This window comes from Heliconius melpomene, chromosome 10 (genome assembly GCF_056956725.1).
Source record: "Heliconius melpomene rosina isolate 202511_hmr_F chromosome 10, ASM5695672v1, whole genome shotgun sequence".
In the NCBI taxonomy this organism is placed as follows: domain Eukaryota; kingdom Metazoa; phylum Arthropoda; class Insecta; order Lepidoptera; family Nymphalidae; genus Heliconius; species Heliconius melpomene.
Genome location: NC_140398.1, coordinates 13,105,368 through 13,123,223, shown reverse-complemented (window position 1 = coordinate 13,123,223; position 17,856 = coordinate 13,105,368). Strand labels below are relative to the sequence as shown.

The 17,856-nt window shown below is 31.9% G+C and overlaps 1 protein-coding gene across 2 annotated transcripts in view; it reads left to right on the top strand.

The window, feature by feature from the left end:
* The window catches only part of DIP-beta (Dpr-interacting protein beta), a 54,723-nt gene that overhangs the window by 14,561 nt on the left and 22,306 nt on the right, over window positions 1-17,856 (top strand). Inside the window, exon 3 of one of the 2 annotated variants that reach the window (XM_085191317.1) lies at window positions 15,619-15,725. In XM_085191317.1, coding sequence (XP_085047443.1) covers window positions 15,619-15,725 — 107 coding nt within the window. Of the gene's footprint in view, window positions 1-15,618; window positions 15,753-17,856 lie in introns of both variants that reach the window. The other variant, XM_085191316.1, reaches the window with a different exon arrangement.

Sequence of the window (17,856 nt, the reverse complement as noted above, 5' to 3'; positions counted from 1 at the left end):
AAATTTAAAATGTTATACAGTACAGTCTACATTTATATAAAAATTTATTCTAAAATCATATTTTTTTACCTAAGGCAATAAAGGACGTGGAAAAAGCTGATGCTTAGCTGAGTGTAACTTGGTATAAACGAAAGGCGAAATTAAATTAATCTCGTTGTAAAATTTTCACTTGCCACCTTATCTCTCGTCGTATTGTCGTTTTATTGTGCCTACCCCTGGAACCATTAGCGAAAATGTCACAGCGCTGGCATTGTAATCGCGCACCCGCGGCTGGTCGGCACAATGATGCGACCATTCGACCCCGCCCTTACCTTTACGCTGTGATACAAATTTGACTATATATAATAAGCGGGCCCTCGTATAATTTCGGGAACGCATCACCCTCGTCTATTTGATAAACAAAAGTATAGACGAAATAAGTTTACAAAACAAAGCATATACACACTTGCAAATTCATCATTTACTTTATACTCGAGGAATTTCTCGTGAGGGAGTCTAGAAATCTCTCGCGTTCGCGCGGAGATTCCGCTCACGTCGTCAGCAAGTGGCCGACAAAGGAAAAAGGGCTTGCATACCTTATTACCACCTTTTTACAAATCCCTACTTACGTCTATGTGAAACACGACACACTCGGCTAATTTAAATAATAACCAAGTAAGTATCTACGTGCTATCACTGATAACAAGCCTCCTCGTCAAAGCACTCACTCTCTTCTATGTAAATTATGTGCTTCATTGTATTTTAATATTTCTGTAATAATAAAAAAAAAATGAAATGTCAAAAAGTATTATTTATGACTTCTGAATCTATTAACAAAGTTGTGCATATTTTTCTTCGTCAGAATGTCACCGCGGCTTTTCTGGCAATTAATCAGAAAGTCAATGAGCCGTTTTGTTTGGAAATATCTGACGAGTAATCCTTCCCTAGTGGGCACCACGCAGACAGACAGACAATGCGATAAATTAAAGTTGCGTTCGCTCTAAAATATTTTAGAATTCAAAATATCGAGACAAATATCACAAATAGAGAAGTCATAGAGAGGTCATCGAACCCGAGAGGGAAGGAAGTGTAGGAAATAAAAATGCAGAAACAATGCGAGTATTTATAACCGTTATCTTATTTGCATGCAATCCGAAATATTGCTACCCCTAACGCCGTACTACATACTACCATGGCTCGTACAGCCTCCGACTTGTTTATAGAATATTTACTCATAAACATGCAGATTGCGGATGGGACGCGTTTTTATGTAAAAAGGCAAAGGGGAGCTATTTTATTTATTACCCTCTTGACTTAGTTTGGCGTCGCAATGAAATATTGACACGTGGGACATTTCAGATTTACGTCGATGGAATCACTTCAAAAAATTCTTGACTTAATTGGATCGGTCATAAATTAGTATGCATGTGTATTCGTGGACTAATTTCTAATATATATATATATATATATATATGTCTTTGCAATCTGATTCGTATATATTTAGTGCTATGATAAAAATATGTCAATTTTGATATTTCAAAATTCTTTAATAGCATGACAAATTTTGAAAATGAATGTTTAATATTCTGCAGTTACTGACATCTTTAATGGATTCAAAATCTCTTATGATTAATCTATCAAGATATTTTTTGTGTGTATATTCGAAATGTACATAAAGCCATAAATAAATAACTTTCATGCAATATAATATGAATAAGAAAATAAAATTATAATTTTATGCATTTTAAGAAAGAAATATTGGTCACAGTCAATTTCGGATAACTATCTATTTAGCTAACCTATGACATACATACAGACCTATATGCTTTTAGGTAAATGAAAAATAGTCTATCGTAAGTCTTCGTCGTATTCATCACCGTGTCTACATTGATATGGACAGAATGCTAGTATCTTTTTATCGTGAGGAAATCTTTTACGAATACCCGCCCGATTCTGGACTCGAATGGTAGGACTCATGGAGCCCCGACTTCACTGTCGGAAATCTCAGAAGCCCCAATGGCAAGAGACTGAGGCCTGTCCAAAATGGAACTATGCCTACAATTCATATAAAAAAATAATATACCTATCACATTTATATTATTTAAAAAAAAATAAACATGTGATACAATTCACTGTGTTATTAAAACTGGCAACATTAAATTTATATAAAGTAATTTTACACTTTCATATAATATAAAGTCCAAGCCGCACGAGTTTTATTATTGTAGATGTAAACAAAACAAGAAGCTTGTTTCCCAGTTCGTGATTCATTTCAAAAACAAAGGATATAAGTCTTCTGTAGCTAGAGACTTAAATGATGTATTTTTATTTTTACTTCTGGCAGAATGACTTTTATATTTTACTATTACGTACAAATTGCCTTTTACCGTCTTGTGAAGATTTTTATTATTATAAAACTTAAATAGATTTTATAGTCGTGAGACGCACGTACACTAAAAAGTACGATCAATATTTAAATATTGAAAAATGTTAAGAAGCCGAGTTAATATTGCATTAAATAAAGAAGAAAACGACGTTAAATATGCATCTACTTTATCTACTGGAATGAAAAGCTTTTAAAAATTCAACAGCGATTATTTCTTTCTTAACAACTTCGAGAGCCTAGTTACACAAATAATCTAGAAAATAGTTTTACGCCCCGACGCCTGATAATAACATATTTTTCTTTCTGACTGATATTTTTTTACTTTATACTCTGTTAAGTTTTCCTGTAAAGCGAGAAGACTATTTAAGAATTTCCCCCTCGAGCTATAAGCTATTTTATTACAGAACATTGGTTTGAAAAATAATAGGGTTGCTAACGACTGTGTTTAAAAGATGTTTTATTGTTTTATGTAATGCTATAATTTGCAGTTAGTTATATAAAGAATTAGTGATGCTGCTCTTTCTTCCAACTGTAGCGGGTAGAATATTAAATGGCAACATATGAAAATAGAATTTTAGCTTCACAATTTATTTCGCATGGATAGGCGGACAGAACTTAGTGTTGCAACACTCTGTTTACAAAATTCCATCGTAATTAAAGATACTGTAAAAATTTAAATAATTCCTTGCCCCAACCGGTGATCCAGCAGTTTACAGATAGATAGCTGTCCTGTCTGGGCCTCGATAGCCTCAGTAAGATATTTTTTTTATTTAATCTCCATATTTTTAATAAATCTGTTTTTAACTACTTATTACAAAAAAATATTGTATACTTACTTTTAAATCACAAAGACAAAATCAAAAAAACATTATAGAGACCTAAACTAATACTACTAATATAATTAATAGCAGCACCTAATGCCTGCGAGATCCACGTACAGTCAAAATCGGCTAGTGACACGTCACGGATAGGGGCAGAGTGGAGGTAATTAAAAACGTGACCGTCGTCACTTGTCCAACCACCCTGGGGCTTTATCTTCTCTACACCACTCGTACCAATGAGCCCTGTTTATTAGAAACGAAGTTTTCTGTTTACTTGTGAATTTTGAAAGGATTATTACTTTTAGACTAGTAATTAAAATTTAATTAATATGTTACGTGGCATTGGTGAAAAAGGGTTTTTTTGTTTTTTTTTTAGTATGTTTTAATAAGAGAATAAATAAAGAGCAAAAAGAACGTCAGAAAGAGAGTCAGAAAGACTGTAAACGCAACAGGTTGTAGGTTCCATTCCCACCCAAAGAATTGAAATGTTTAATATTTTCATTTCATCACTCTGGCCATAAGGCAAAGCCTTGTTGCTAGACTGAAGAAATAAACATATTAAATATTTCAATCCCCCAAGTAGAAATCGAACCCAGAACAGTCATGTTTACAGTTACACACTTACGCCCTTGTACAGACCACGAGTAATAATTTTCACGTAAAATGAACTACGAGAAGTATACTTACGACATATGTACCTTCGAACTTGCTACACTTTTATAAGTGAAACGATCTCATTCTTATATAACTTAAGTACTTCGGTATATATAATACTCGCATATTTTTTTTTTCGAAAATATTACAATTCAGTAATACTGCAGATGGGACTTTTATGATTCTGGCTGTGATATTAGATTCGAATCACATTTAAGGGGGGAGTATATGGATATCTATTGTGGACTTTATAGATTTAATGCTCAAAAATATGAGGTAAATTTTTGTCTTCGCTAACATCAGGTTTACAAACTCAATAAACTGTAATCTGTGACAGACGGTTTACGATTGTTAAAGTGCTTAAATAATAGACATCCTATAATAATAAGTTGAGTTCCACCACTCAGTTGGCAATGTCTCGAATAATTCGGCGAAAAGTGGAGAAGTTCGGAATAGGACAGAGTATATGCGGGATACAGAGTGAAGCAGATTTAATTTAAAATTTACGTTATAGTATAGGTTATGCTTCCCCCACACTTTCAATATTACATTATTTCAGTTATTGACAAAAAAGCAAGTTTGAATAAATAATTTATGTTACTTTCTAGAATAACATTAACATTTCAAGCAGCCGCACAAAGAATTCAATTACTTTAAAACTTTACGGTATACCTCTGACACGTTTCATTTCATCCACTGTCTCTTCACTAATTAACTTTAGCACAATACACTTTTTTTTATTTCAATTTCACGCTTAATCCCGCATTTAGCAGGATAGGCATTGGAAGTCAAGTGTTAAGACAATCTGCTCCTCACTTTCCATCGTGGCGGAACTCAACGCCGATTTATTTTGACACCAGAACGAAGAAATTAAAATATTAAATATTTAATTTGCTCGAGTGGGAATCGAACGCACAACTTGTAGCGTTTTCAATCTCTCTCTTTTTTTTATTTATACTATACAAAAAAAAGCATAATAGATGCAAAAATGTAAAATACTTATATCAGCCTTGTATGGCTCATAAATGTATATTTAAGCTTTGTCTAAGTTGCCACCGCTATTTCACGCATCAAACTTTCCGTTGACGAAATTTATTCATGGCGTGATCCCTTGTAAATACATTTGGGAGTTTATTGTCGTAATGAATTTGATATGGCTTATGAAAACATGCTTATCTATATATATATTTTACCACCTTATTTGCACTTATAATTTATGATCTTTCTTTCATTCTGTTTATACTTTAGAGACTAGCTTCTTTAACCATATCTTGTTAGTTTACGAAGAGGCTAAGTTAAAAACTTTCTTTATAATATCTTGGAAGGTTACGAAGGGATATAGATTAAAAAATACATAGGTCACAAGTAGAATGGTCACTTTTTATGTGACCCTATTCGTTTCAATTGACCATATATGTCATATATGAGTAACTATAGAAAATGAAAGAGTCAAAGGTGACCAAAAGGGAGAGTGCTCGTGCGTGACTTTTAATATTTTTATGATTCTACTATTGGAATCTCAATGATGGATAGACAGAGGTTTTTTACGGAGTAGTTTGATAGTAACATATAATTATATTTAAAAGTAATTTATTTATATATACGATAAGAAACTAAGTACGAAATTTCATGTCTTTCCGTTACACTTACCGACATCACATTGCAGGATTTTATTGATGTAAGGGACGTATATATCTTACATTAGTCTACTAGAGTATATAAACGATATTAGGAAAAAAAATACTCAAATACGTAAGTATAAAGTACAATACGAATATAAGCTTAATTAATAAAAGGATAGAAGTTTATTAATAAAAGTGTATCGTACTGGTGTAGGGTCTTCATCATACTTAACTATTAAAGTGAATCTCCACCCAAAATAGCTGTTTCCAAATTGAATTCTTATCCATTTTGTGGCTTGTTCCCAAATGCAGATCTCAGCCTTTCCTTGTGTGTGGTCGCATACCGTCATCAAATTGAAAATTCCAGAGGGTTATCCTTAAAGACATAACTTTATGCTTGATGAAAGTCAATACATTAAAATTAAAAATACTTTCTTTTGTTCTATTTATGCGAAAATTACTTAATATTTGTTTGTTCTTTGAAATCGCTCCGGAGCAAAAATATTAAATATTTTCTCGAGTATGAATGAAACCCACAACTATCACGTTTACCGACAAAAAATAACATAGTGATTATAATACTTGTAAAAACAAACGACTAGTATGTTTAACATCGTCTTGCCAACACCCACTAAACGCTAAGCAAATACGATTACTAAAATTGGTTTTAACACGCGTAAGCTCGCCTTTAACTCGTATTAAACAAAACCGTTTAAAAGTTTTAATATGTTAAAAGAGATTTATTCACGGAGAGCATGTCCTATCAAAATATCTCGGGCCACACGTTATGTCGGCACATTCTTCTCCTAAATTGAAATTCTCGAACGCTATGCCTTCGTAAACGGGACAGGGTCATGAGCCAAAAGACAAATAGAATTTTCGATTAATACGATCAAACATATTTTTGTTGCATAAAAATTGAAGGGTTCTTGTGTTCTGGACAAGTTTTTAGTATGTTCTTCTGTAGCAGCATGAAGCAAATGACGCTGTCGATATAGAGAAAAGTGACAGAATTAGTGGAGATTGGTTTTCAATCTCTTTCTCTCATATAAACTCATATCATTTTATATAAGTAACTTAATTACTATATTAGTAACCATTTTTATCTAACAAAGAAAAAATCGACCAACAGCAACGAGAGTACATAGAAAAATAATAAAATAAATTTATTTAAATTCTTTTACTCGTATATCTTGTAAATCGTATTATTATGGAAAATAAATAAATCTTTGTATACTACTGCCTACAACTAAATAATAAGCTTACAAAGGGAAAAGTATAAAGGAAAAATCTATTCAATATAGTTGGATTCAATAGCACTATCAAAATGTACTAGATAAAGGCAGACTACTCCGTTCAAAGCTCATACGACATACGAAACAAGCCTTTCATTCCCGGATCAGTGGACGAGACCTATCAAGGACTTATGCAAAAGTATCTTACTCGTATATACCCATGTATCACAAGCACCGCAAAGCGAAGAAGAACAACGATAAATATATTTCTACAAAGAATCGAATCACTATTTATTCAACACCAGACAACAAAGAAGTCATTCTCCTTGAATTTTAACTAAGAAATTGCGCAAGAAAAATTTAAATTATATTACGTTACAATGGCTTTTCGAATGAAAAAAGATGTTTGTTAAAGCACTGGATTTGAACCCGCTAATCTGGTGGAGTATTACAGTTATATAGTCACAAAGTAAAAGCTCAGAGTGTCAAAATTATTAAAATAACTGTATAGCAAAGGTGGTCGCTTATAATATAAGCATAAAAGTCGTTCTCCTTCATAACTTACATAGACCCTTGAGTTTTCTTTGAAACTGCACTGCACCTGAATTTTAAGTATATTATTTGATTCAATTTTGTATTCACAGTACATTGAATTTTTATCCACAAAATGTAATAATCTACAAAGTATGTAAATTTGAATCCAAATAATAATTTTAAAGTTTACAAATATCTAGCTTACAGATTAATTAAAAGACGTTATATTAAAATTATTCATTAGCCATAGGCATGTAGTCAGTAGCACATTGCCAGACTTCATTGCCGTTTTTCTCTGTTTTAATTTAAAGAGTGACACTATTAAAACATACGGACGGAGGTAAATTATTTGTGGAGAATCTCTCCCCATTCTCCGTCTTGAATAAAAAATACTTTATTAAAACCGACCAAAAAAACAAAAATACATTAAACACAGACATTCCGCCGGAAACGAATCAAATCAACTACACCAGAACAAAGACAATAAGAAAAACATATACCTAATGAAATTAAAAAAGTTCAAAGATATTCTAAGAATAAAGTTGCATTTAATAAAGTAATTATAAAGGAGAGTCATGCATTATATTATTAGTATTTATTTAATTTACAACGACTGGAGGCCGACGATAAGCTGAGGGGCGTGCGCGCCTTAGACTCTGTCGACTGAATAACAATGCATACGGGCACCTAAAATGTTGCGCTTGTTTAAGAAAATTATTACTACAATTTTACTTAAAAACATTATATTTTAGTATTTTTTTTTCTCATAATATTCTACATTTATTGGGAGTCGTGGTGCTGCCTACGTTTTTAATGGATATGGGTTCAATTCCCTGGTCTGTTAGAGGTCGAAATGCAGCTTGGATTGGTTATCTTACAAAAACATAAGCAAAACCTGAAAACAGATTGATGTATCACTTCTCTCTCGAACACACTGTACATAACGAAAAACACGATAGAATATAAAAAATATTAACTTCAATTTACTGAAGAAAATGAACTTGAAGTACAATGCCAGCCAGCTTGACGTTAGATGAAATTACGTTAAAGAATTCACTTACAAGAAAAAAGTTGATCGTATCTAAGCTACGTAAAAATAATATAGCTTAAGACAAGCTGAAGCTGGAGCTGAGCTGCAAATGTAATTTGCTTCCTAATTCACTGAACACTTTTATCGCAGTCTTTAAGGAACTAAGTTGAACTTTATTAAATGACGCATGTTAATGAAATAATTTAATATACAAAAAGCTTTCTACCAGAGTTATTACATTTTTTTAAATTATATAGAATTTTCTTTTATATTTGAAGGTAAAAATATTATCTTTTCATCATATAATAAAACATAAATATATAATAAATGAAAGTAGTACATTAAACAGACATATTTATAATACTTGAATTTAATATTTACCTTTTAAGTGACTTAACATAAAAATTTATATTTTAAATTTTCACTCGCCCGAACTAGTGCTAAATACTTGATTTTGTAAACTGAGTGACTTAATTCTCATTGCTTTTTATGAAGAAATAAAATAATATATAAAAATATAATAAACCCTTTTAAGATAAAATCATTAAAATACACACTATGAAATTCATACCTTGCATAGGAATATATGCATAAATATTATATACTTGATATTAAGAAGTTTGTCAATGACCTAGTTCCATTTGCATTGAACACTTTTAAAATTATTATTAATTTACCGATTTATATGTTATAGTAGGTAAGTTTATATATAATATCACTTTTCCTAAATAAACATTGTATTATTCTCGTAAATTTCAGTGCAAACTGATTTATATGAACCTCTACACGCGTAACACGTGTAAGTTGACCCACGTCAGAGGCGCAAAGTGCTTCGATAACCGGCGAAACCGCGCCTATCGCTTTTTGATAGCATCACTTTCCCAACTTGCCATCTGGCGGCCATTAGGTACGGGATCGGGATATTGAAAAAGTGATATGCCAGACACGCTACTTAAAGGTTCCAGCGACTTCCCGTTGCCTTCTTGTTGAGGAAACTGTGTCGTACTCACTTGGAGGAAATAAATTCATAAGTCATCGTTGTGTCTTTGAACACAATGTTAAAAGTGTTAGTTTATATTTATTTTTGTGTGTTTTATCATTTATTTCTTTATTGCTTACTTTTCATTGATAGACATCACGTTTAATATATTAGATGGATTACTCGAAAGTTGTGATTGTAACTGTAACGTGACAGGTTGTAGGTTCGATTCTCACTCGAGGAAATGAAATATTTAATATTTTCATTTCATCTTTCTAGTATTGCGCTCAATTTGCAATGCCTCCAGAATACGACGGAAAATGGGGAAAGGTGAATACACCGTTAAGTTAAAATATTAACACTAGGTTCCCCCTGCCTATCCCGCTATCTGTATCCAGATACAGCGACCTGCTAGCCTGGTGCTACTAGCTACTCGATGAAGCTAAAAAAAATACATAGTCTAATATTTTATGATCAATAATAACCTATGTACAAGAGGCTTATATTTTATCTTCGCATAAGAAAATAAACGAATTACAAATGTTCCACCTTCGCACCTTTTAATTGTTATTCAGTTTATTCGTACCGCGGTTGTTTTATTTATCTTACACAAATAATTCGTTTTCTCGTGAGAATAGTTTCAACACGTGCCTTGTCTAGACCAATTGACTGTAATGGACTTTCTGAGCTTTTCGATTTATTTACTAAGGAAAGTTGGCTGGTAATTGCTCCGTGTATTTAATTATTAATCGACATGTTGTTGTTGGAATAATGAAAAATACAAAAAAAATATATATATAATTATGTTTCTTATAACATGATATTTACTTTACACGTATTACGTATATCATTAGTTGTAAGTCAATAAACTAGTAAAAAATCAAGAAAACATCTTTCCTTACCTCTTAATATATTTTTGTTATAATAATAATCTTACACTATATTTAGGATATTGCCGTATACCGCCCAATACAGCTCTCCTGAAACGACACCTTAAACAGTGGCTTGTCAATTAGAAGGTAAACTGTATAAACTGTAATATCAATATCAAATACAAGCTATACAAATTTCAAAAGCAAGTAGACGACGACCTCAGCAATTAAGTCGCTCGAAATATTTAATGAACAGTGCTAGTTCCGCGGCGGAAATGACACTTAATCGGCTTAACTTTGCCTCAAAACTTAACCCAAACACCCAACCCCCTCCACCGCTCCCCTCCACTTTGCACTCCCTCGGACAATATGCTGCATCAAAGAAGTTGGAGAATGTGCAATTATGAGATTGTTTTAATTTAGAAACAATGTTGTTGAAGAATTTCCGTACTTCGACTGAGCTCTGCTTACCAGAACCAAAATTCTTGGTTTCGTATAACATTGTTTTAGGTTTATTGCCTGCCTGATCTTATAATTTTTATTTTTCTTCGATTTCTATTCTTGCTTTATCAAATCAAATACGATTTACTCTTATAACTCTGATGCATACTGGTATGGGTAAATGTGATATTAGAACATAATTGTATTACGTTTAAATTTAACAATATAATGTTATTTCGATCCTTATGTTTATAGTTCGAGTCAGCAAAAACTACAAACAGTACTTTAAATTCAAGAGTCGGATATCCAATATAGTTTAAGGAGATTGTCCATACAATAGGCGATAAACAAACTTCACTCCAGACCCTCTTAAAATGGACTATACAAGAATAACTAGACTACGACGTCTCTTATACTTGGACGTCCGAAATAAAGTTTGGGCCAACATTTAACTAGTTGTGGCAAACAAATCCAAGTGTGACTCTAGTGGCACGAACTGCGGCCCCTCCTTCAAACAGCGTAACGACTTCAAAAAACTTTGCAAAATTTTGTATCGTGGAATAGTTTGCTTTTACATAGTCCGATGAAAAAATATTATTAAGTTAGCGTCAAAAGCTAAGTGATTTCTTTATATCGTGCTAAACTTAAACTTTTTTTAATTATATTAATTTGAGCTTTTATGAGTTATAAGAAGTTTATTGGAATTATTATAGAAACATTTTTTCTTTTCAAACTAATCTCAAAAGGTACTACTAGTATTTATCCTATGTTCGTATTTTTATGTTGTGATTTTTAATTTTGGTTAAGTTCGACGATGTGTCCAACTCCGCCTTTTGCTTTGGAAAGTTAATTCGTAAATTCTTAATTTAGTTAGCGTTTAACTCCAACTTCTAACTGAGTTTCCCAACGAGCGCTTAAGAAAACGCTAAACTAAATGTAAAATATACTGTTAATATTGACATATTTTTGGTATCAAATATTATCTTAAAAACTGTAACTCGCTGTGACCGAATGAAATATTGAACTACACTATTCGGACTGGAATGCAAATTTCGCTTCCGCAAAAAGCTATAGAGAAAATTTACTAGATAGATTTTTATATGACCGTATCAATTTTTTATATATTGGTTTTTTACACATAACTTTTCATTTAATGCACTATAAGACTCGGATTCCACTAAAGCGGAGATGTACGGAGAAGTCCAAAGCGGAGACTTACAAGACAAACTTAGCGATCTCCACTGGAGATAAGATGTGGGAATAACATAATTCTGCTCGTTTGCTGCTCGTTTTGTTTCCTCCTTTTACTATTTTGCTTGAATATTGTTAGCTAAATTTTTCTTGTCTTACGAAATTATACAAACTGGTCCAGTTCTGATAAGCATGAACTTGTTCAGCATCGAGGATTGGTTTACAATTTGATGTGATTGTACGTGTACTGTGTTTGTAGTGTACCATAACGCATTTAGATGCTTATAGTACAGACTTATAATACAGGTGGTAAAATGTAATTTTAGGTTGGAAGTCCACTCAGTGGGGGGGGTGGTAAATGAAATAGTTATATGTATATATCTATATAAACTGGTTTACATGTCTATCTAAGATAGAGATATTCTGATTAACTCTATAGCTTGGTAATTATTAGATTTTTTCTATTTATTTACAAGTCCAATCAAAAGTAACTAACTACTAAACTAACTAACTAAAACAAAAATAAAACCTACCACCAAACAAAACTTAGGTTGCTCGGTGCTTCGCTTTAAGCAGTTCAGCATTTTCCTAGCTAAAACATTTTCCTAGTCGAATCTTTAATGATGTACAGTAGGCCATCCTTTACTGGCAACAACAATAGGGCATAATTCACGACCCGCCCCGTCGAGAATCTGAACGGAATCACTGAACCAAAATGTAAATGAAACAGTCGTTTTATTCCTGTATCGAGTCTTCAGGTCCGAGTTTAATTATATTTGATACTTACATTACCTTAATTGCAAAATTTTATATTTCCACTGGCTGGATTGCTTTTGCCAATTTTTTTGTAAAGCAGCAATTATTAAAATTAGCATCGAAAGTATATTTAAAATTTCGGATAGACTTATTTACTGTGATTGTTTCTTACAGAAATTATTTAAAATATGATTTTATTAAATTAACATTATATAAACAGACTAAATATTCAATTGGATTTGTTTCACAAAATCTATTGCAAGCTGAGCTCTACAGTACACTAAAAATCGTTTAACTTACATGTATATTAACAGACCTACTCAAAACGTTAATTTTTATAGTAACTAGTAACTTCGTCCAACAAGTTACAAAATTTTGTTAAGAATAGTGTATTCTAATAACATTAAGATTATTTACTGCCCAACATTTCGGTTCCGGTCAGTCATGGTAATCCTGTTTCCACAAAGAGCATCACCAAGACACTTGCTATTCACAGGAATTCCGGAATCATTTCGTATACTGAAAATGTATGCAGAGCACAAAGTATGTAAAGCAACGTTCGCAATAACGATCCGACTTTCTAACTGACTAATTTTAGTTTCTATTTTCGTACTATAGCTTAACTTTACGTATACGGTGCTATTTTATTCATAATATATTAATTACGTTCATATATATACTAAATGTAGTTGAATCTAATTTAAGCTTTTATTACAAAAAAATTCTTCATAATTATTATTTTAATTTTTTTCATTTTAGAAAGTAAATATTGCATGATATATAATTTAATTTTAATTAGATGCTAATCTAATACACTATATAATATTACAATTAATAACGTCTTATATTATACACAGATCATTAAAAATGTACATGAAAGTCAAAACTTACTTGTCAGTTTAAATTATAATTATAACTTAACAAATAAAAAGTAAATCATTGGCTTGGAGTGGAAACCTGCTAAATCTATTTTATATTTTTGTTATGGCAATTTTAATGACATTCGAAGGTAGACAAAAATTTAAAAAAACTTTATTTTATTTCATTTACATTAGAATACGAATCAATGTTCGAAATTTTAACGCCTTCTGATAATATATTATACATATATTTTTAGTTTTAAAAAAATTAAAAATAATTTTGTCTCTCCTCAGATAAATTAGCTGTTTTCACAGGTTTACACTGTAACGAAATATTCCTTTGTATAATCAGTATTAAATGTAGAAAAAATAATCAATATACGAAATTTTAAAGTAATCCGTGAACGCAGTCTACATTAGACAATGCTGAATCAGTTAAAAAGGTTGCATCTAAAAAGAATATCAATTTTCAATAGCCCATAGATTCATAATCACATTAGTACACACAAAGACCATTGCAAGTCAGTGTAGCATACAGAAGTCTCCAGTAGATCCAATCTTCCTCTCGATGTCTACAAATAATTCAGCCATCGCTATTCTATGACCAAATAGATAGTCTTCACTTCCGACACATGTTTCCTCGGACACGACACAAGGCACTGGTCACGTAGAATATTGACGCCTCCAGCCATCCATTCGCCGGAGAAAATATACTATCTGAGCCAAGATATGTTATTTTTAAGCTTTAAAATGAACCTTGTTTCATAATATTTACAAAGAATATGTAATTTGAACTCATCAAATGTGGTGGAGTGGCACAGGCGTTTTGTAAACGTGACAGGTTGTGGATTCGATTCTTACTCGAGGAAATGAATTAATTTTTAATATTTTCATTTCTTCGCCACAGTGTCGAAACAAAAGGGCGGCGTTAGGCCACGAAACTCGCAATTCCTCCAAAAGGAAATGAGGAGTGGAGTGTTTTAATACTAGACTCCCCCCTATATGCGGAAATATTTTTTTATAAAATTAATGAAAATTTATTATTAAATTGCACAAAATATTTCCAGACTTTCTTTAAAACGTTCTCAACAATAATTTAATTTCAGTTGAAGTTCTATCTGTATAAATCCTAATACAAATTCGTTGAATACTCACTATGACAGGCTCGTTAATCATTAACAAATGCATAATAGATCAAACATTTATTACGTGTGTTACATGTTGATTTTATTGAGAAACATTATATTTATATTTCTGTTCACCTATTTGTAATTTCGTATTTCTAGACTTTTAGAACAATATAAAGAAAAGATCTATACAAGTTATACTATTTTTTTTAAATAGCCATCTTTTGTCTCCCTTAATAATGAAAACATTTACGTGCTGGTATTTATTTACCGACATTACTTTTATGATAGCTTAAGTAGGTTTTAAAAAAACAAATAAAACAACAACAATAAATTATCAGATCGAATGAACGATACGAAACCGATTGCGCTCATTTCGATTAACCTTAATGTGAAGATACACCTATTTAAATAAGGACACGTACTGATTACGTCGATTAAAAACGTCGCTTTACCTTTTTTTGCGAAAAATGTATGATTTTTACAGCATGCATATATTATTTAAAATTTATTAATTTCATTCATAATAACGAGAGAACATAGAGTTTATCTTTATAAAGAAAATTGGTGTTGTAGAAAAAAATATGTTATAAACAAAATAATTTAAACATTAAGCTCAAATCAATTTAACAATGTCCATGTTTCAAGATTTAAAAAGTTTGAGACATTAACTTTAGTGAACTAGTGGTTAATTATTTGACGTTGTAAAATGAAACTTGACAAATTTCTTGTTTGGAATAAAATTATTTGACTTTGGAAGAGTCATTTTCGTCCAGTGGCCATGTCCGACTTTTAGCGTGATGGTGCTGGATTCTATCTTCACAAAACTGGTAAACGTAAACGGTCTTGTAAAACAAGGCGTGACGTTGAGTTCCACCAATTCAGACGGAAAATGGAGAAGAGAGTATCTTGTCATTAGGAACATTCTACCTACCCAGCTAAATATGGGATATTCGTGAAGTTTAAAATAGATACATTCATCTATGAAAGTTAGTAAACAGTAGGAAATAGTAAAGTAGTTCTGGTTTTATTACGACTGAATATCAGGTAAATTTTTATAAGCGTTTTCTTAAACGCTCATGTTTTTTTTTTGGTACAATGAATTCTCTAATATTTTTTATATATTTACAGCTTTAGGTCTGGAGCCGGACTTCTTGTACCCTCTGGAGAACGTGACGATTGCGCAGGGAAGGGACGCGACCTTCACCTGTGTGGTCAATAACCTGGGTGGTTACAGGGTGAGTGGCGACTCCGCCACCGCCAGGGTGTGTATCAAACCTACTCAATACAGCTATCAAATAGACGAGCACTTTCACTGAGCACTTTGTTTGAGATCTATAATTTTTATAACTAAAAGTCAAGTATTAAGAAGAATTGTTATTTTTTATTAATAGATACGTAGGAAAAACTAATATGTTATTTATTAATTATTTCTTTTCAAGAATAGAATTCCTCTTAAAGATGGTATATTAAATTGAACGTGTGTAACAAAATATATTATTATTGTATTATTTCTAAATTAACTGTAATTTTTATAAGTAAAAATATAATATTTTTCAAATATGAGTAAAAAAATAAGTAATAAATTACCAATATGATTATAGATCTCAAGAATAGACAGCTGCACCTACTTCCACACTTCTTAGCACACAATCTTCAATGCACTTCTTTCACTCACCTTATAGAGACTATCTCTATCTTAGAATAGAGTATAACACTAACTTGACTGCACCGTCTTATAAGTTTGTTCACTGTAGCATAGTTAGCAAAACAAAGCACAACTTGCACCGACACCTACACCTGCACATAGAATAAAGACTCAAGAATATCTAATATACTATTGCAACTATTCTACCAAACAGAAACATATTCTTGAGTTTTATAATATGTATATTATGCACAATTCCACTTGCTACGTCGGTTAAATGAGCATGTAAATTAAGAGCACTAGTTGTTACCCTCCACATATAAAACTAAAGTTAAAATAAAAAATCCTGCCTATTCTATTGCACTAAAAATATATAAACACTAGACTAAAATAGTCACCTATATAAAAATTTAAATAAAACACATTGCGAGAACCATATCAAACGAACGGAAATGTAGTGTGCATTCCAGTATCAATTAATTTGCAAAGCGAAACCGCTAATCCACTACGAGGCTATTCCATTTAGGCAAGGAGAGGAGAACCTTGCAAAACAGTCACTTTACGAAATTAAAATAAAGCCAGGACAAACCCCCTTAGTCCCCGTTCAATCATTTCGAGAGGCGGTGCTCGACTGTCCCCACTGTTAATCTACATCTGGTATTGTATTGTCGAATTGTTCGACATAATGCGTGAGCCTGTAGTTAAGACCGGACTGGTCCTTCAAAAAAAAGGTGGCAATTATATAGATTAAAGACGGCTATTTTTTAAAATATTTTAAAATTTCGACGAGGTTCTACGCTACATAAGTAGCATTATATCTATCTATCTTTTTATTTTTGCTAGTAATTTAAAACAAGGTTTATAACATATTTATATAGACGTAATAAATTACAATGGTACATCACACAAAACTACCTACGAGTATTACAGCGGTGTTTTCTACACTGCTGTAATACTCGTCGTCGTCCAATTCACCGCTGTAATAATTTCTTTTTTTAGAGCGTCGTCTTTGAAATTTTATCTTCAACCTATTCAGAATTGAATCTACAGTCAATGTGTTAAAAAAACCCAACACTACTGCACAATGATGACATCAATTAATATTTCCTCATATATAACTAAAGATGAAATATCGACGTACCACTATTTCTTTCTTTCCGATACAATCATTTATATCTAGCTCCCACGTGGCCACTGAGACCGAATATTCTAACAAGAAACAGGTCAGTGGATTTCCGTTACCGAAGAAGTCCCCAAACCGATACAATCGTTTGCTTTATATATTGAGAATATACTGTAATTACACATATACGAATTATGGTACATTCCCTTGAGAAAATCCTGGTTATATATTTGTATCACTATCCAATTTAGAATGAGAAATAGAAATAGATAGTATATGTAGTTAGAAATGAACTCGTGGGATTTACAAAGTGTTCTTAAGGATGAACGACGACGAGGTATATAGAAAAATGTGGTAGGTACCTCGTATTTTATTATGTTTCTGTCGGCTAGAGATCTTTGACTTTTGATTTAAGTTAGATATTGAAAACTTGGATTTTCTAGATAATAAAAACAGTACAATACGAGTTAAATTTGCCTACCGTCAACCCTGTACCAATTTCTTCGTTAGGAAAACGAGATATGTTGTAACACGTAAAACTTTTGAAACTTAAGTTTGCAGGCGTACGCGCTAATTTTGTACAAAATGAGCTACAAAT